The sequence below is a fragment of the Elephas maximus genome, chromosome 21, assembly GCF_024166365.1.
Source record: "Elephas maximus indicus isolate mEleMax1 chromosome 21, mEleMax1 primary haplotype, whole genome shotgun sequence".
NCBI lineage: Eukaryota > Metazoa > Chordata > Mammalia > Proboscidea > Elephantidae > Elephas > Elephas maximus.
In genome coordinates, this window is record NC_064839.1 from 35153553 (window position 1) to 35175172 (window position 21620).

The following is a 21620-nucleotide window of genomic DNA, read 5'->3' on the forward strand; positions in this document are numbered from 1 at the left end:
AAATACCAGCAGGGTCACCCATGGAGGACAGATTTCAGCTGAGCTTCCAGACTAAGACAGACTAGGAAGAAGGACCCGGCAGTCTATTTTGAAAAGCATTAGCCAGTGAAACCTTATGAATAGCAGTGGAATATTGTCTGATGTAGTGCTGGAAGATGAGCCCCCCAGGTTGGAAGGCACTCAAAAAATCACTGGGGAGGAGCTGCCTCCTCAAAGTAGAGTCAACCTTAATGACATGAATGGGGTAAAGCTTTTGGGACCTTCATTTGCTGATGTGGCACAACTCAAAATGAGAAGAAACGGCTGCAAATATCCATTAATAATCGGAACCTGGAATGTACAAAGTAAGAATCTAGGAAAATTGGAAATCGTCAAAAATGAAATGGAACGCATAAACATTGATATCCTAGCCATTAGTGAGCTGAAATGGACTGGTATTGGCCATTTTGAATCAGACAATCATATAGTCTATGCTGGGAATGACAACGTGAAGAGGGATGGTGTTACATTCATCGTCAAAAAGAATGTTTCAAGATCTGTCCTGAAGTACGACACTGTCAGTGATAGGATAATATCCATACGGCTACAAGGAAGACCAGTTAATATGACTATTATTCAAATTTACGCACCAACCACTAGGGCCAAAGATGAAGAAATAGAAGATTTTTATCAGCTGCTACAGTCTGAAATTGATCGAACATGCAATCAAGATGCATTGGTAATTACTGGCAATTGGAATGCGAAAGTTGGAAACGAAGAATGATCAGTAGTTGGAAAATATGGCCTTGGTGATAGAAACAATGCCGGAGATCTACTGATAGAATTTTGCAAGACCAACGACTTCTTCACTGCAAATACCTTCTTTCACCAACATAAACAGCGACTGTACACACAGACCTCGCCAGATGGAACACACAGAAATCAAATTGACTACATCTGTGGAAAGAGATGATGGAAAAGCTCAATATCATCAGTCAGAACAAGGCCAGGGGCTGACTGTGGAACAGACCATCAATTGCTCATATGCAAGTTCAAGCTGAAACTGAAGAAAATCAGAGCAAGTCCACGAGAGCCAAAACATGACCTTGAGTATATCCCATCTGAATTTAGAGACCACCTGAAGAATAGATTTGATGCATTGAACACTAGTGACCGCAGACCAGATGAGTTGTGGAATGACATCAATGACATCATCCATGAAGAAAGCAAGAGGTCATTTAAAAGAAAGAAAAGACCAAGACGGATGTCAGAGGAGACTCTGAAACTTGCTCTTGAACTTTGAGCAGCTAAAGCAAGAGGAAAAATTGATGAAAGAACTGAACAGAAGATTTCAAAGGGCGGCTGTAGAAGACAAAGTAAAGTATTATAATAACATGTGCAAAGAGCTGGAGATGGAAAACCAAAAGGGAAGAACAGGCTTGGCATTTCTCAAGCTGAACTGAAGAACAAATTCAATCCTCGAGTTGAAATAGTGAAGGATTCTATGGAGAAAATATTAAATGACGCAGGAAGCATCAAAAGAAGATGGAAGGAATACACAGAGTCATTGTACCAAAAAGAATTAGTTGATATTCAACCATTTCAAGAGGTAGTATATGATCAGGAACCAATGGTACTGAAGGAAGAAGTCCAAGCTGCTCTGAAGGCATTAGCAAAAAACAAGGCTCCAGGAACTGATGGAGTATCAATTGAGATGTTTCAATAAGCAGATGCAGAGCTGGAAGCGCTCACTCGTCTATGCCAAGAAATACGGAAGACAGCTTCCTGGCCAGCTGACTGGAAGAGATCCATATTTATGCCTACTCCCAAGAAAGGTGATCCAGCCGAATGTGGAAATTAGAGAACAATATTAATATCACACACAAGCAAAATTTTGCTGAAGATCATTCAAAAACGGCTGTAGCAGTATATCGACAGGGAACTGCCAGAAATTCAGGCCGGTTTCAGAAGAGGACGTGGAACCAGGGATATCATTGCTGATGTCAGATGGATCCTGGCTGAAAGCAGAGAATACCAGAAGGATGTTTATCTGTGTTTTATTGACTGTACAAAGGCATTTGACTGTGTGGATCATAACAAATTATGGATAACATTGCAAAGAATGGGAATTCCAGAAGACTTAATTGTGCTCATGAGGAACCTTTACATAGATCAAGAGGCAGTTGTTCGTACAGAACAAGGGGATACTGATTGGTTTAAAGTCAGGAAAGGTGTGCGTCAGGGTTGTATTCTTTCATCATACCTACTCAATCTGTATGCTGATCAAATAATCTGAGAAGCTGGATTATATGAAGAAGAACGGGGCATCAGGATTGGAGGAAGACTCATTAACAACCTGCGTTACACAGATGACACAACCTTACTTGCTGAAAGTGAAGAGGACTTGAAGCACTTACTAATGAAGATCAAAGACCACAGCCTTCAAAATCCTCAACATAAAGAAAACAAAAATCCTCACAAATGGACCAATGAGCAACATCATGAGGAACGGCGAAAAGATTGAAGTTGTCAAGGATTTCATTTTCCTTGGATCCACAATCAACAGCCATGGAAGCAGCAGTCAAGGAATCAAAAGACGCATTGCATTGGGTATATCTGCTGCAAAGGACCTCTTTAAAGTGTTGAAGAGCAAAGATATCACCTTAAAGACTAAGGTGCGCTTGACCCAAGCCATGGTATTTTCAGTTGCATCATATGCATGTGAAAGCTGGACAGTGAATAAGGAAGACCGAAGAATTGATGCCTTTGAATTGTGGTGTTGGTGAAGAATATTGAATATACCATGGACTGCCAAAAGAACGAACAGATCTGTCTTGGAAGAAGTACAACCAGAATGCTCCTTAGAAGCAAGGATGGCGAGACTGCGTCTTACATACTTTGGACATGTTGTCAGGAGGGATCAGTCCCTGGAGAAGGACAGGGCCAGCGGAAAAGAGGAAGACCCTCAACGAGGTGGATTGACACAGTGGCTGCAACAATGAGCTCAAGCATAACGATGGTAAGGATGGCTCAGGACTGGGCACCGTTTCGTTCTGTTGTGCATAGAGTCACTATGAGTCGGAACCGACTCGGCAGCACCTAACAACAACAACAACAGTGGTAGTTTAGGTACTTAACAAAATGATAAACTCAAACCACAGGTTTCAGGCTTGGTGAGCCTCTCTTTGGCAACGTCAGAGGCCATGTATAGTTTGCAGACAGAAGATTCTCCTGCCTACAACAGGAAGAAAAAAAGAGTCACTTTTAAATCAGGAACCAGAAATGAATTTCCCATTAGTTGCTAATATTAGGATAAACCCACTGTGAAGCACTGGGGATTAATGTTTTTCTGTGAGAATAAGATAGATTCTTATCTGAGATTGCTCAGATACAACAGGCTGTTCAGACCCTAAGATATTTACATGCTTTGACCCAATCATTTCATTTGGTGGGACTATTTATAATAGCAAAAATTTGGGAAAAAACCCTGAATGTCTGGAATTGAGGAAATAATTTGTAATAAATTATGACATACAGCTGAATATAATATATTTTTAATAATTTTTATTGTGCTTTAAGTGAAAGTGTACAAGTCAAGTCAGTCTCTCACACAAAAACCCATATGCAACTTGTTCCACATTCCCAATTACTTCCCTCCCCCATGAGACAGCCCACTCCCTCCTTCCACTCTCTCTTTTCATGACCTCTTTGCCAGCTTCTGAGCCCCTCTACTCTCGCATCTCCCCTCCAGGCAGGAGATGCCAACATTGTCTCAAGTGTCCACCCGAACCAAGTAGCTCACGGCTCACCAGCATCCCTCTCCAACCCATTGTCCAGTTCAATCCATGTCTGATGAGCTGGCTTTGGGGATGGTTTCTGTAGTGGGCCAACAGAAGGTCTGGAGGCCATGATCACTGGGGTCCTTCCAGTCTCACTCAGACCATTAAGTCTGGTCTTTTTATGAGAATTTGGGTGAATATAGTATTTTTGAGGAATCTGTAACAACGTGAGGATTCAGCAATATGCAAAACTGAGCATTAAGTACGATCTCAATTAAAAAGAAAAAATAATACAGAAAATATATTGGAAAGAATACACCAAAGATGTTTGTACTGTTTTGGGGAAGGTTTTTAATTTTCTTCTTAAAACCTTATTTCTACATTAAGTATGTATTTTATAAATTTGATAAAATTATGTATTAAAAACATAGCCCGTTCAGCTCTCACACTCTTTGAGACTGAGTTATTAAATTTAAAAAACAACTCTGTTTAATCAGTGTGTTTATTTTTTTGGTTTAAACAAATTAATGCTTTCTCTATCTAGTTAGTGTAATGCTTCTAATAAAGGGCTTGGATTTACTTCATGTAATTTTTCTTTTAGATTCTAGATTTATTTCACCTTCAAGATAAATTGACAGCACGACAATTTCAGAGAGTTGCCACCACTACCTTTATTACTATGTCAAGAGAATGCCCACAGTTGGCAGCCAAGTATTTGCTTCAACCAGTGTTAGCGCCTCTTCATCGATGTTTGAATACAGCAGGTAAAAGAGGAGGCTTGGTGGTTGGGTGACCCTCAAAAGGACCGTCTTCAGTGTTTTAAGTTTAAATGACTTAAGTCTATGGTATTTCAGCGTCTTTAGTTTTAGTGCTTCCCCAACAACTTTTTATTTTGAAAAATTCACAATGTAAAATTTCCGGTAATAGTACATTGAACCACCCATATATGTGCTTCACCTAGATTCAGCAACTATTAACATTTTGGCCACATTCACTTTATCTTTATTTCTACACACATACATATTTTTTCTGAATCATTTGGGAGTTGCAAATGTCATCACACTTTACCCCTAAAAATACCACAGCATCCATCTCCAAAGAAAAAAAGCAGTCTCCCACATGACCACAATGCAATTATCACACTCAGGAAATGTAACATTGATAATACTGTTATCTAATATACAGACTTAATTCAGATTTATCCATTTGTCCCAGTAATTTTCTTTGTAGTTTTTTTTTTTTTAAATCGAGAATCCAATCAAGAAACAGGCATTGCATTTACTTTGTTGAGTCTTTTTTAGTCTCCTTTAATGTAGACTGATTCCCTAGTCTTTTACCACATTTTTGTAGATCTCAGGTCAGTTGTGTCATTGAATATTCCTCAATTTGTATTTGTCTAATTTTTTTCTCGTGATTAGATCCAGGTTAAACATTTTGGCAGAAGTACTACATAGATGTTGTTTTTTTTCCTCAGCGCATCACATCAGGGGCACATGTTATCAGTTTATCTCATTATCGTTGTTGTTAGCTATGATCAAGTCAGCCCCTAACTCAAGGTGACCCACCGTACAACAGAATGAAAGGCTTCGCAGTCTTGCACCGTTCCTATGATTGGTTGTGGATTAGATCGTTGTGATCCATAGGGTCTTCATTAGCTAATTTTCAGAAGTAGATCTCCAGGCCTGTCTTCCTAGTTTGTCTGAAAGCTCCACTGAAACCGTTCAGCATCATAGCAGCACAAAAGCCTCCACTGACATATGGGTGGTGGCTACACATGAGGTGCATTGACCCGGAATCAAACCTGAGTCTCTGACCTGCATGAAAGGTTCCCATGTCCCATTATTGTTGTTGCTGTTAGGTGCTGTCAACAACAGAACGGAACTGCCCAGTCCTGCCCTACCCTCACAGTCGTTGCTATGTTTGAGCCTATTTTTGCAGCTGCTGTGCCAGTTCGTCCCAGCAAGGGTCTTCATCTTTTTTGCTGACCCTCTACTTTAGCAAGCATGATGTCCTTCTCCATGAACTGGTCCCTCTTGATAACATGTCCAAAGTACGTGAAATGAAGCCTTGCCATGTTAAATTTGATCATTTGGTTAAAGTGGTGACAGACATGTTTCTCCATTGTAAAAATATCTTTTCCCCTTTGTAATAATGAATAAGAAATCTGTGCAGTGATAGTCTGAGACTATGTGAATGTCCTGTTTCCCAGTAGTCTTTCATACTGTGGTTTAGTATCCATTGGTGATTCTTGCCTGTAAAATGGTGACTTCCTTTTTTTTAATTCCTTCTAATTTGTTAGTTAGTATTCTAAAAAATAATTACCATATTTGTATGCAAATGTTGCATGCCTTCTATGTTTGTCAACTGCGTCCTCCCCCCTGCGAGGTATTTTTATAGGCGAGCCATGCTGATTTTTTTTACAGCAACATGTAAAAAGAATTGACATAGTAGCACTTAATGAAAATACCTCACAGGGAGAGGGTGCGGCTGGCAAACAAACGTCAGAATTTTATGAATGTATTTTTACATTAAAAAAGAAAAAAACAAATCTTTTATTTTGAAATCTATTTGGTATTGAGAAGGGTGTACATCAGGGTTATATCCTTTTACCATATTTATTCAGTTGTATACTGAGCAAATAGTCTGAGAAGCTGTACTATATGAAGAAGAACGAGGCATCAGAATTGGAGGAAGACTCATTAACAACCTGTGATACACAGATGATACAATCTTGCTTACTTAAAGCACTTACTGATGAAGATCAAAGACTACAACCTTCAGTGTGGATTATACCTCAACATAAAGAAAACAAAAATCCTCACACCTGAACCAATAGGCAACATCGTGATAAATGGAGAAAAGATTGAAGTTGTCAAGGATTGCATTTTACTTGGATCCACAATCAATGCCCATGGAAGCAGCAGTCAAGAAATCAAACAACATATTGCATTGGACAAATCTGCTGCAAAAGACCTCTTTAAAGTGTTGAAAAGCAAAGATGTCACTTTAAGGACTACGGTGCACCTGACCCAAGCCATGGTATTTTCAATTACCTCATATGTACGTGAAAGCTAGACCATGAATAAGGAAAACTGAACAAGAATTGATGCCTTTGAATTATGGTATTGACAAAGAATATTTACTACACCATGGACTGCTGGAAGAATGAACAAATTTTTCTTGGAAGAAGTACAGCCAGAAAGCTCCTTGGAAGCAAGGATGGTGAGACTTTGTCTCACATACTTTGGACATGTTATCAGGAGGGACCAGTCCCTGAAGGACATCATGCTTGGTAAGGTAGAGGGTTAGCGAAAAAGAGGAAGACCTTGATGAGATGGATTGAGACAGTGGCTGCCACAATGGCTCAAACATAGCAATGATTGTGCGGATGGTGCAGGACTGGGCAGTGTTTCATTCTGTAGTCCATAGGGTCATATGAGTTGGAACTGACTTGACGGCACCTAACAACAACAACATTTCAACAACTTTGATATCAAAATGCATCTCACAATCACAGTTGGCCAGGTGGCAGTCATGAAGAAGTTGTCTGTGCCTGAAAATGAGCATTAAAACTTGCAGAATGAATGCTAGTGACTTGAAAGAAAATCCTGATGACAATAATTTTAAGAAATGTCGCTTCACCTGTGTTCTTGGTGGCACAGAGAAAAATATTTTATTTTATTGGTTTTTTTGTTTGTTTTTATTGTACTTTAGATGAAGTTTTGCAGAGCAAACTAGTTTCTCATTTAAACAATTAATACACATAATGTTTTGTGACATTGGATGCAAACCCCATGACATGTCAATACTTTCCCCTTCTTGACCTTGAGTTTCCCCATTACCAGCTTTCTCATCCCCTCCTGCCTTGTCATCCTTGCCCCTGGTCTGATGTGCCCATTTAGTCTCATTTTATTTTATGAGCCTGTCTAATCTTTGGCTGAAGGGTGAGCCTCAGGATTGACTTCATTATTGAGCTAAGCTATAAGGGTGTCCAGGGGCCATACTCTCAGCATTTCTCCAGTCTCTGTCAGACCAGTAAGTCTGGTCTTTTTTGTGTGTGTGAGAGTTAGAATTTTGTTCTACATTTTTCTTCAGCTCTGTCTGGGACCCTCTGTTGTAATCCCTGTCAAAGCAGTCGGTGGTGGTAGCTGGTACCATCTAGTTGTGCTGGACTCAGTCTAGTGGAGGCTGTGGTAGTTGTGGCCCATTAGTCCTTTGGACTAATATTTTCCTGTGTCTTTGGTTTTCTTCATTCTCCCTTGCTCCAGACAGGGTGAAACCTGTGGAGTATCTTAGATGCCTGCTTACAAGCTTTTAAGGTCCCAGATGCTATTCTGGGGTCCTAATGTAGATCGTAGAACATTTTCTTTATAAACTATGTTATGCCAATTGAGTTAAATGTTCCCCAAGACCATGGTCCCCACTGGCCTCAGCCCAATGATTTGGTCCCTTAGAGAGTTTGGGTGTGTCTGTGTTGCTTCCATGATCTTGCCTTGGACAAGTTGTGCTGGCTTCCCAGTATTGTGTGCTGTCTTACCCTTCACCAGAGAAAAATATTTTATGGAAAAACATAGATATTGCTGATGGTGTTTCAGAAGAGTTGGACACTGATTGTGAAGTTTTAAGCATTCTTTATCTCATTTATCCCAATTATTTAGATGATTTAGAATTATATATAATAAACCATATGTCTGCATAAGTCTAAAGAGAGCTCTCAGTACTTTTTAAACTCTTTTAGAAAACTTTTTAAAGAAAAAATTTTCAAATACATTCAAACAAAGTATAGTATAATGAACTCCTTTGTACTTGTTACTTAGACATAGCCATCAACTCTTGGCCATTTTCATTTCATCTACTCCCCATTTTCTCACTCAATAAATTTAAAATAAAAATTCTAAGTGATGATACAACACAGGTTAATTGGCAGTGGTTTTTTATCTTTTTAAAAAACCATTGCTATTGAGTTGATTCCAACTTACAGTGACCCTATAGGACGGAGTAGGTTTCCAAGGAGCAGCTGGTAGATTTGAACTACTGACCTTTTGATTAGCAACCAACCTCTTAACCACTGCACCACCAGGGCTCCTTTTTCTTTCTTAGTGATATGTAAAATAAGGATGCATGTTTGTAATCAGTGGCATCATAGATTCTCTGAAATGTTGTATTTGAATGGTGCTTTATTGGGCAGTGGTAACCATGTTGATTTTCTAAGCTGTTACTTAACAAACCACTTTTCTAGTAAAACTTTCTTTCTTGGGCTCAGTGTCTTTTATTCAGTGGTACGTTGAGTGTAGATAATTTTATTTTTTGTTCTCTAGAGATTCCAGAGTGTGACATGGTGCCAGGAACCATTCTGGTGACAGAAGAAGAACTTAGTAGATGTATTGAGGATGTATTTAAGGTTGGTAATTTGACACACTGATGCTTTTAGCTAATATTTCTACTTAGTCTTTTAAAATTATTTTGTCTTTTAATTGGTATTTGAGGAATTAGAATGACTAATCTTAAATTTTAAGCTATCAAAATTGTTTCACCTTGTAAACTAGAAGCTATAAGCTGACTCTTTTTAAATGAAAAAATGGGTACATTTTGAAACCTTTTTTATCTCATCATTTACCCAAAACGGTCTATATTTTCTAACAGGCACGTGCCACTGATGAAAGCATGTCTCTTGAAGGAATCTACAGAGGCATTTTTCAGTACTGTAGACTCCCTAAAAGTGTATGATAATACTGAATCTACTTTATAAGTTTTGATAGTAATCACCATCAAAAGGAAGTTAGTCTGAATAAATGAATACAGCAACTGACTACTTAAATGTATGCTGAAAATGAAAAAAAAAAAAAGAATATAAATTGCATTTATGTTCTCTGTGATTACAATCTTATATATGAAGTATGTATTTTTAGACAAAAATGAAATCCATTGTATTAGGGCCAAATGGAGTTGGTAAGTTTTGTTCTACCAAATTTATTTTACTAACTTTATAGTAATACTTTATTGTTAAAAATATTTACACTGGTAAGCAGCTTTCAAAATTCCATGTAAAAAATATTTCCACTTTGGAAAACAGTTTGGCAGTTCCTCAAAAATTTGTACAGAGTTATCATAAAAAAAACAAATCTATTGCCATCAAGTTGATTCCAACTCATCGTGACCCTACAGAGTTACCATATGACCCTGTGTCTTAGTCATCTAGTGCAGCTATAACAGAAATACCACAAATGGATGGCTTTAACAAAGATAAATTTATTCTCTCACAGTCTAGTAGGTTAGAAGTCCAAATTCAGGGCATCAGCTCCAGGGGAAGGCTTTCTCTGTCAACTCTGGAGGAAGGTCCATGTCATCAATCTTCCCTTGGCATAGGAGCTTCTCTGTGCAGGAACCTGAGGTCCAAAGGACATGCTCTGCTCCCAGCACTGCTTTCTTGGTGGTATGAGGTTCCCCACGTCTCTGCTTTCTTCTCTCTTTTGTATTTCAAAAGAGATTGATTGGCTTAAGACACTATCTAATCTTGTAGATCTCATCAGTATAACTGCCGCTAATCCATCTTATTACATCATAGTGATAAGATTTACAACACATAGGGAAATCACATCAGATGATAAAATGGTAGACAGTCATACAATATTGGGAATCATGACCTAGCCAAATCGACAGATACTTTTTGGGGTCACAATTCAATCCATGATACCCAGCAATTCTTCTCCAAGAGAAATGGAAACATATATCGCACAAAAGCTCATGTATAAATGTTCATAGCAGCATTATTCATAATAGCCAAAATGTGAAAACAGCCCGAATGTTCATCAGCTGATGAATGTATAAACAAATGTGGTATACCCATACAATGGAATATTGTTCAGCTATAAGAAAGAATGAAGTATGGATACATGTTACAACATGGATAAGCCTTGAAAACATTATGCCAAGTTAAGAAACTGGAAACAAAAGGCCATTTTACATTCTTCCCAGCTGTGTATGCTGGTATAGAGTAAACCTTTCAGATAAGAAGACAGATGCTTTTGTTTTGTTTTAAGCTCACTGCATGATACTGATAAATACATAGATATAAAATGCCTACTAAAAAATTCAAAACTCATTTTCCACAACAGTCACTTCTATTACTGAAGTGAGATGTTTGCTACCCTTTTATTTAATTTCACTGTTACAAAAAAAGGAGTATATCCTTTACAGGACTGACCTGGCACACACATATAGAATTTAATTACTCATAGATAAAATATGACTTGGTGACCAAGTGAAAAATGTATAAGGCTATTTTTATTTTTTATTCCTTATTTAGAGATTCTTGAAAAGATAGGTCTTGTATCTTGTTTTAAATATTCATAGGCAAGGGCTTCTCAGATTATCTAAAGACAAGAAATGATATAGAATAGTCTAGAAAGCTAGTTTTCTGAATTAAAGTACAAGGCCCCACTAACTTTCAGGAGGATCATCTTCAGTCATGTCCCATAATGAATATTGTGATGAAAAACTATTAAATGGTTGGGCCAGGAAGACATGAAAATGCTCTCAGGGTTAGGACTAGTTGTGACTAAACTTTGGTACAAATCTCTCATGGTATCCTTTGGCATTCAATAAACTACTCTCGAAGGGAGAAGAACGCAAAGCAGAGAGCTTCATTCTGGCAAGTGAATTAGCTTCTAACAGACGGAAAGAGAATAATCTCCTATTACTGCTCAAAGAAGACAAAAAAAAAAAAAAAAAATCAGTGCCGTGAACAGCTTAGTGAATTTAAAATCTCTTGGAGAGGCAAATAAATCATTAGTTTGCTGTAGACACTTGATTATGCACCAAGGATTGGACTGTTGTGAGACCAGGAAGGGGTGGAGAAGGGTAATTATTCTCTCTACAAGGTTTTGGCAGCTCAGCTGCAGTTGGAAAACAGAGGAAATGTGTATGTTGGAGAAAAATGGTAAACATTGTATAAAATTTAGCAACAAAGAATGTGTTGTCTTTATTAACCTTCTGCTAATACTAAATTATAGAGTACAGAGCAAAGTCAGGAAGTAAGGAAAACATCTGGGATGGATGAATTGATCTAGCAGCTAACTGGGTAACAAGCGGGTATAGCAGGTATTTAATTTTAGAGAGGCGTATGGGAACATTTCCAGCTCTTTTTTTTTTTTTTTTCCTCTCTTTAACATTTATTGAGATATAATTTACATATCATACAATACACCCATTTAAAGTGTACAATTCGATGTTTTTAGAGTATATTCACAGGGTTGTTGCGACCAGTACATCTAATTTTAGAATATTTTTGTCTCCCCTAAAAGAAATCCCACATTCATTAGCCATCATTCTCCTTTCTTCTCGACCCTGCCCCCAGCTGTAAGCAGCCACTAATACACTTTCTGTCTTTATAGATTTGCCTATTTTGGATATTTTATATAAAGGGAATCATATAAACTCTATGTTTAACCTTTTGAGGAACTATCAAACTGTTTTGCCAAGCAGCTGCACAATTTTACATTCCCACCAGTAATCTATCCTTTGCACTTAAACATTTTGCAAGTGCAGGCCAGTCCCAAAGCAGCCACCTGTCTTTCAGCTCATCTCTCATCAGGTAGATTTTCCATGCAGGAGTCAAACATAAGCTCACTATGTCCCTCACACTCTAGGGGTCGTGTATCAAGTTCCTCAAGTTGTCTCTTGGAGGCCTCTCTTACTGGGCTTGAGGTGAGGTTCCCCCATCCCATTTGGTGGATGGAGGAGCAGGACTCTTGCCTCATCAACAGCTTTCTCCAAAGAAGTCCTTCTCACCAATTTCATCTGTCTCCACACTTTTGATCCTTCTCTGCCCTCTTTGTGGATGGGAAGTTTTTATAGTCCCCAAACCTGCTATCGTCTTAGTCTAGTGTCTTACTTTGGAGTTTTAAATCTGTTTGATCTTGATGTCTCATGTGAAATTTCCAATTTAACATCCTGTGTCACTTGTATTATCACAACCATTCATCTAGTTGCCATCTCTAAGACTGTGCACTAACTGCAGAGCCCCTTAATTCGTCAGAGCCAGTGTGATCTTTACATAAAATACATTCCTGATCAGATTGGTTATCTGATTTGTAAGATCACAGTACAATGAGAAGTAACAAATTAAAAGTTAGACTAAGACACACTGACAAGAGAACGTCAACAGAGAGAAGCAAGAAAGGATATGGAAAAAGTACTCAAAAAGGGCATAATGATTTGAAAAGCAAAGTAGGTTGGGGCTGGTATGTTTGGTATACTTTGTTTAAGAAGGCAGGGATTACATATAATCCATTTTAGAAATGTTCTGAAAGAGTGAAAATATAAACACATTTTGGTATTTAAAGAAGGAAGCCTCAGCTCTCTGAATGAAAATGTTATGATGGGAACTCTTAGAAGGGGAGGTCTTTTCATGCTTAAACCCTTCTTTTCCAGCAGGGAGTGGAACAGTGTGGTTATGATAGCTCTGGTAGACCAGGGTGGAATGTTCCCAGCAATATAAAAAAGGTATATATAAATGCTGATCGAATTGATTGAAAACTTGGCATAGCCTCTTGTACTTCATCTGCATACATGGAGTGTTTAATTTTCCTCATTTCTACGTATGTACCTTGTAACATGTAAAATTATCCAAGCCGATAAAGGGGATATGCAGCTCAAATAACTTTTAGTCTAATGGCTTTCATTTGTTTCCTTCTCACTCTGGAAGTCTGGGGCCCAGCCCCCAAATGCTTAAATTCTTTTGTCCTATCTGGTGTGAAAGAGACTAACAGGGCTTTTCTTTGCTGAGAGAGGTGAAGAGGGGCCCAGATTGCACAGAGATCAGTTCTGCCTAGGCAGAGGAGGGAATTGCAATTCTTTCTTGTTTGGACACTTTCTTGCTTTTAAGAGGTTTGTCCAGATTCTGGTAGGGAAAAATGTTTCTTTTTAGTATTCCTTGTAACACTAGCCTGAACTCCCTAAAGGCAGAAGAAATTTTAGGGTAGGAAAGGCTATAGAGTACATAATTAGTTTATTTTCTGCATTCTTATTTCCGTTTTATCTCTGTTTCCAGATTCAAGGAATCTTGACTTTAATAATCCAAGTCTTTTTTCCTCATCTAATCTTAATGAGTTTCTAATTAAAGTTACTCAGTGAGATTGGGTATTTGATTCCATTTTCTGAATTTCTAATTATTTTTGCAGAGTAAATAAGAATCTTAGAACTAGAAAAAAACTTTAGAAGTAATGCCCCCTCCTCCATTTTGAAGTAAAGGAAACAAAATCCGAAAGAAGTGAGGTGACTTGTCCCAAATTCTATAGCTAGTGAGTGGCAGACCTGATCCGGGAACAAATTCCTTCTCCCAGTCTTTCTTTCTCTCTATGTTTAGAGAAGATAATATGTGCTCGTAGTATAAAATTTAAGAAATATAAAAAGCTTTATAGTGAAAAGTACATCTCCCTCCCACTTTTGCCCCCTCCCTAGAGACAGTCGTCCTTTCTGGTTGTTCATTTCTATAATTCAGCTGTGCCCTGGAGTATAACACACAAAGGACCAAAAGAAGTATCTGTCAAAGCTGTGGGTGATGCAAGTACTAGATTTCATAAATACTACAGTTCCTATTCTGTAGTGTGGTGTAGTGGAAAGTGCCAAATAACCCTAGGTTGGAATCCTGGCTCCACTGTTCACTAGCTTTGTGACTTTAGGTGACTTTTTTAACACTTGAGTTATGGGGATGAAATAAGGTAACTTCTAGTAGGTTCATACCATACTGTAGCACATAATAGGTACTCAAAAAACTATCAGTTTCCTTTGGTTCAGAGAAACTCTTTTTTTAAAAAGCTATTTTATATTTATATAGTATACTCTAAAAACAAGTATAATACAAAATACTATATTAGGTTATTAACTTGCCTTGTTCTGTTGCTTCTCACAAGTCTTAATTAAACTCAGTGAATGTATTAGAAGTTCTGGAACACTACTATTAAAAGGATCACTGTGATGTTTTTGAAGGCAGTATTTGACTAGTTTAATCTTTAACAGGAGTAAAATCAAGTTCCAGCCTGTACTGAATTTCAATGCTAGGATTCATCAGCTTGATTCACAATAGACCTATCATGTCTGTATTCCCACATGTGTGTATCCCTGTAAAAGATAAGGCCATAAATTAAGAAAACAATTCCATTTATAAGAGCATCAAAAAGAATAAAATATTTAAGAATAAATTTAACATTGGCACAGGTTTTTGTATTTTACAAAAATACTTTAACATGAATTATCTTAATTGGCCCTAATGCCAAAAGCTTAATACCTTTGTTGTAAATAAGGAAACTGAGACCTAGAGAGGTTTAAATATCTTATCCATGTTCACTCACTTACTGTATGACGTTGGGTAGTATGTTGTTGTTTGGTGCCGTCAAGTTGGTTCCGACCCTACGTACAACAGAGCAAAACACTGCCTGTTCCTGCGCCATCCTCACAATCATTGTTATGCTTGAGCCCGGAGTTGCAGCCACTATGTCATTCTGTCTCACTGAGGGTCTTCCTGTTTTTCACTGACCCTCTACCAGGGACTGGTCCCTCCTGATAACATGTCCAAAGTATGTGAGATAAAGTCTTGCCATCCTTGCTCTAAGGAGCATTCTGGCTGTACTTCTTCCAAGACAGACTTGTTCATCCTACTGGCAGTCAGTATTCTTCACCAACACCATAATTACAAGGCATAAATTCTTGGTCCTCCTTATTCATTGCCCAGCTTTCACATGAAATGTGAAATATGAAGTGATTGAAAACACTGTGGCTTGGGTCAGGCACACCTTAGTCCTTCAAGTGACATGTGCTTTTGAACACTTTAAAGGGGTCTTTTGCAGCTGATTTGCCCAATGCAATGTGTCGTTTGATTATTCTTGGCTGCTTCTTCCATGGGTGTTGCTTTTGGATCCAAGGAAAGTGAAATCCTTCACAACCTCCATCTTTTCTCCTTTTATCATGATGTAGCTTATTAGTCTAGTTGCGAGGATTTTTGTTTTCTTTATGTTGAGGTACAGTCCATACTGAAGGCTGTGGTCTTTGATCTTCCTCAGTAAGTGCTTCAAGTCCTCTTTGCTTTCAGCAAGCAAGGGTGTGTCATCTGCATGTCTCAGGCTGTTAATAAGCCTTCTAATCCTGATGCCCAGTTTTCCTTCATATAGCCCAGCTTCTTGGATTATTTGCTCAGCATACAGATTGAATAAGTATGGTGAAAGGATACAACCCTGAGCACACCTTTTCTGACTTTAAACCACTCAGTATCCCCTTGTTCTGTTCTGGCTAATTTTTTCAGAAGTAGACTGCCAGGTCCTTCTTCCTAGTCTGTCTTAGTCTGGGAGCTCAGCTGAAACCTGTCCACCTATGTGATTTTCAGTCACTTATGGGCAGTGGTTAAACGCTCAGCTGCTAACCAAAAGATCAGCAGTTCAAACCCACCAGGCGCTCCTTGAAAATTCTATGGGGCAGTTCTACTCTGTCCTGTAGGTTTGCTATGAGTCGGAACAGACTCAGCAGTTTTTTTTTTTTGGATGGGCAGTCACATAGGTGACTGAAACAAAATTCACACCCGAGATTCCTGACTCCTGACTTCCTGATGCTCTTTCAGCTATGCTACGGTGATCTCTTAGGGATATGCTTAACAATGTATATATTGAAACTCCATGAAATGAGAAATGAAGTGTGTTTTTTTTTTTATGAAATGAGAAATGAAGTGTGTCAGGACCCCTTTCTGGTTTTTAGGCATGTCTCCCCGACCACCCTCGGATAGAAACAAAATAATTCTTATAGCTTTTGATCATTTTGATTCTTCCTACCTTTTTTCTTTTTTAATTTAAATATCTAGTCAATTCTACCAGAGAAATTCAATCCTCCAGACGTTGAAGACATACGCCCCCCCAAAAACAATATAAAATCAAACCTTTTGTTCAGTCAGCTCCATGATGAAGTTCTATGAATCTGTTCAGTTAATTGGCACTCATTGAATAGCTTCTAGCTACTGCTTTAAAAAAATGAAAATACATAAGGCAATGTAACTTCCCCCACAAAAATAGAGCTTTTGAGAAAATAAACAACAGTGTAGTTTGTTCATTCATTCTTTGATTCAGTCACATAAACATTTACCAAGTACCTACTGAACTCCAGATACTTAGCCAGGTTTACAAATACAGAAATGATTAAGATCCAGCTCCTGCTTTCAAGGAGCTCCCAGTCAAGGAAACAAAGAGTTACAGTCGTGTGTGATCCATAATTGAGAGTACTCAGAAACATGTCTCTATTACTTCTGTTGTCACAAAACATTCCTATAAGCTTAGATGAAGCATTCTCAGGCTTAACCCCAGATGCCTCTTTTCACAGCTTATCTGTGCAGAAAAGCCGAGGTGGCTTCAGAACGGAATGTGGAAATCCCCAGAAAGAAAGGAAATCCTCAGATTATCATCAGGGTCATTAGTACCAGTCTGTGTCCTCATCCTCATCTAATTTGTTCTGAGAAATTATGGTTTTCACAGATCCATGCTGACCTCTTTTTTCGTTCCTCAGCCCTGGCCTGTATGTTTATACTAGAAAGACTACAGGTAGATGTGGAAATCCAGCTTTTCTTTAAAGCACTCTTTTACTTATACTCAGAAAGGCTTTTTCACACCAAAAAATTAAAAAGGTACCCTCAGAACTGTTTTTACCGTCCCTGCTTCAACTTTTTCATCTCTTGGACTTGTGTTGGTGATTCCTTGTTGTACAGATACCTCAAGTAACCGGAAAATTTTCTGCTAAATAGGATTTCACCTTTAAAATATTTCCTTCAGTTAGAAGAAACAGAAAACGTGAAGAAGGATTAGAAATTTGTTACATCTTGGCCAAGTTGAAGATTCAGTTGTTTTAAAAAAATTTTTAGGGGGAGTGATTTTTTTCAACTAGTCTTACCTCTCAATAGCTGAGGTACCAGAAGGATATGAAAGAAAATGAGCAAACTTGCAGTCAAGTCAGAGAATTATAGATTAGATGCAAAAGAGGCCTTAAAGCTTTATTAATCGAACCTCCTTTTCTTACACTTAAGGAAACTGAGGCTCAGAGAGATACAATTGATTTGTGTGAAGTCACACAACTGGTTAGTAGAAGTATTTATAAACAACTTTGCATGAAACATACCCAGGAGTTAGACAATTAAAAAGGCAACATCAAATGATATGCTTCTTAGTAATATTTTTTACCACAAGTAGAAATAACATGAAGGATTGTGTTTCAGAACTCGAATTCCCATTCCACTTTGTCAGTTGTTTCTCACAAGTCATCTCACAAGGTGAGCAGGGAAGACTCCCAATTAGAAAGAGACTACATGCAAGCACAGTCCAAGGAAATTCCACAACACCCAGATGTTAGGACAAAGAAGCCAGGGCACTAGGGCCCTCCCCTCAGTGGGGCAGGAACAGTTTGCCTGTTGTGCCTTCATTGTTTCCTTAGTCGATGCTGGTCACCAGCATAGTGTAGAAAAGACTGAAAGGAACTTGCCACAACAGTTTCCTCTGTATATACTATGCCTTCAATGAAAGCATTTTTAAATTTTCTTTCTAGGACATTTTGTCATTATCATTACTGGCATATTCATTGGCTGAATCAGTCTACCCTCCCATGTCCCTGTATGGGTCACTAAACTCCAGATACAACTCCATGATCTGGGGAGTCCACACTAAAGGGAAAATGGCCAGATTCCACTTTGGAAGTGTAAATAGAGGGTCATGCTGGACATCAGGTGCAGACCAAACTGTTAACTGCATGTGAATTCAGTGCTAGGTAAGAGATTGGAAGGAGGGGACTGTTTTTGGAAAGGGTTGGCCAGGGTGTAGCCTTGGAGACTTACCAGAAGACTTGATAAAAACCCGAAAAAAAAACCCGTTGCTGTGGAGTTGATTCTCTGACCGTAAAGGTTAGAGTAGAACTGCCCCATATGGCTTCTTTATGAAAGCAATTACTGGAGCAGCTGGTGAATTCAAACCAGTGACCTTCCAGTTAGCAGCAAAGCATTTAACCACTGTGCCACCAGGGCTCCTGAAAACCAAAAAGAAACACCCAAACCCATTGCCATTGAGTCGATTCCGACTCATAGCAACCCTGTAGGTCAGAGTAGAACTACCCCGTAGAGTTTCCAAGTTGCAACTGGTGGATTCAAACTGCCGATCTTTTAGTTAGCAGCCAAGCTTTTAACCACTGTGCCACCAGGGCTCCAAAGATGCAGTAGAAGCGGGTTATTTAAAACTCTCAGTAGGAGGAAGGGGTGGTGTTACAGAAGCTGATGTCCATGATGCCATCCAGGAACTTCAGCCCTGCCTTGCAGAGGTTGCAGGGCTAGGGTTATTAACAACTTAACAAGCTGGGATCTACTGATTCTGAGGGTCAGGACAGTTGGACTAAAGTTAATGTGGGTTAGGGATTGAAGCAATTAAAATATTATGCACAAGGGGAGGTGAGTATTGGGAGGCCATGGGGTACATGGTTTTATTTTGTGTGTGTGGTAAAATACATGTAACATAAAACTAACCATTTTAAATGCATTAAATACATTCACAATATTGTACAATCATCATCATTATCTAGTTCCAGAACTTTTTCTTCACTCCAAATGGAAGCCCCATACCCAGTAAGCAATCAGCCTTCATTCATCTCTCCTTCTAGCCCCTGGCAACTACTAGTTTCCTTTCTGTCTCTATGGATTGTGCATGGATTTTATGTCAGACATATCTGGGTTCATTCTGGCCTTGCCGCTTACTGACAGTTTATTTCAGTTTTCTACATTTGCAGGATAGGAATAAAAATGCCTAATCCTTGCAGGACTGTTGTAAGGACTGATTGCATGTGAAATGTTTAGCTGGATAATGGGCTCCTTTTTTTTTTTTTTTTTTTATTGTACTTTAGATGAAGGTTTACAGAACAAACTAGTTTCTAATCAAGTAGTTAGTACACACATTGTTCTGTGACATTGGTTAACAACCCCACGACATGTCAACAGTCTCCCTTCTCACTGGATTCCCTATTACCAGCTTTCCAGTTCCCTCCTGCCATCCAGTCCCGGCTCCAGGGCTGGTGTGCCCCTTTAGTCTTGTTTTGTTGCATGGGCATGTTCAATCTTTGGCTGAAGGGTGAACCTCAGGAGTGACCTCCTTGCTGAACTGAAAGGGTGTCCGGGCCTTATTCTCAGGGTTTCTCTAGTCTCTGTCAGGCCAGCAAGTCTGGTCTTTTTTTTTTTTTCATTGTGCTTTAAGTGAAAGTTTACAAATCAAGTCAGTCTCTCTTACAAAAATTTATATACACCTTGCTATATGCTCCTAATTGCTCTCCCCCTAATAAGGCAGCACACTCCTTCCCTCCACTTTCTCTTTTTGTGTCCATTCCACCAGCTTCTGACCCCCTTCTGCCCCCTCATCTCCCCTCCAGACAGAAGATGCCTGCATAGTCTCGTGTTTCTACTTGATCCAAGAAGCACATTCTTCACCAGTATAATTTTCTATTCCATAGTCCAGTCCCATCCCTGTATGAAAAATTGGCTTTGGGAATGGTTCCCGTCTTGGTCTAACAGAAGGTCTGGGGACCATGACCACTGGGGTCTGCCTAGTCTCAGTCAGACCATTAAGTCTGGTCTTTTTACGAGAATTTGGGGTCTGCATCCCACTGCTCTCCTGCTCCCTCAGGGGTTCTCTATTGTGTTCCCTGTCAGGGCAGTCATTGGTTGTAGCCAGGCACCGTCTAGTTCTTTTGGTCTCAGGCTGATGTAGTCTCTGGTTTATGTGGCCTTTTCTGTCTCTTGGGCTCATAATTACCTTGTGTCTTTGGTGTTCTTCTTTCTCCTTTGCTCCAGGTGGGTTGAGACCAATTGATGCATCCTAGATGGCCACTTGCTAGCATTTAAGACCCCAGACGCCACTCTCCAAAGTGGGATGCAGAATGTTTTCTTAATGGATTTTGTTATGCCAATTGACTTAGATGTCCCCCAAAACCATGGTCCCCAAACCCCCACCCCTGCTACGCTGGCCTTCGAAGCATTGAGTTTATTCAGGAAACTTCTTTGCTTTTGGATTAGTCCAGTTGTACTGACCTCTTCTGTACTGTGTGTTGTCTTTCCTTTCAACTAAAATAGTTCTTATCTGCTATCTAATTAGTGAATACCCCTCTCCCTCCCTCCCTACCTCCCCATTCTTGTAACCATCAAAGAATATTTTCTTCTCTGTTCAAACTATTTCTTGAGTTCTTATAATGGCCTTATACAATATTTGTCCTTTTGCAACTAATTTCACTCAGCATAATGCCTTCCAGATTCCTCCATGTTATGAAATGTTTCACAGATTCCTCACTGTTCTTTATCGATGCATAATGTTCCATTGTGTGAATATACCATAATTTATTTATCCATTCATCCGTTGATGGGCACCTTGGTTGCTTCCATCTTTTTGCTATTGTAAACAGTGCAGCAATGAACATGAGTGTGCATATATCTGTTCGTGTAAGGGCTCCTGTTTCTCTAGGATATATTCCAAGGATGGTCTTTCTTTCTGAGTTAGAATTTTGTTCTACATTTTTCTCCAGCTCTGTCGGTGACCCTTTATTGTGATCCCTATCAGAGCAGTCAGTGGTGGTAGCCAGGCACCATCTTGTTGTACTGGACTTAGTGTGGTGGAGGCCGTGGTAAATGTGGTCCATTAGTCCTTGTATCTTTAGTTTTCTTCATCCTTCCTTCCTCCCGAAGGGGTAAGACCAATGGAGTATCCTAGATGGCCGTGCATGGCTTTTAAGAGCCTAGATGCTACCCATCAAAGTAGAATGTAGAACATATTCTTTATAAACTATGTTATGCCAATTGAGCTAGATTTTCTC

At 39.0% G+C, this 21620-nt stretch overlaps 1 protein-coding gene across 1 annotated transcript in view; it reads left to right on the forward strand.

The window, feature by feature from the left end:
• Positions 1 to 21620, forward strand: part of TANGO6 (transport and golgi organization 6 homolog) — a 207689-nt gene that overhangs the window by 17434 nt on the left and 168635 nt on the right. Inside the window, exons 6-7 of the mRNA XM_049864569.1 lie at positions 4360 to 4522; positions 9077 to 9159. Coding sequence (XP_049720526.1) covers positions 4360 to 4522; positions 9077 to 9159 — 246 coding nt within the window. The remainder of the gene's footprint in view (positions 1 to 4359; positions 4523 to 9076; positions 9160 to 21620) is intronic.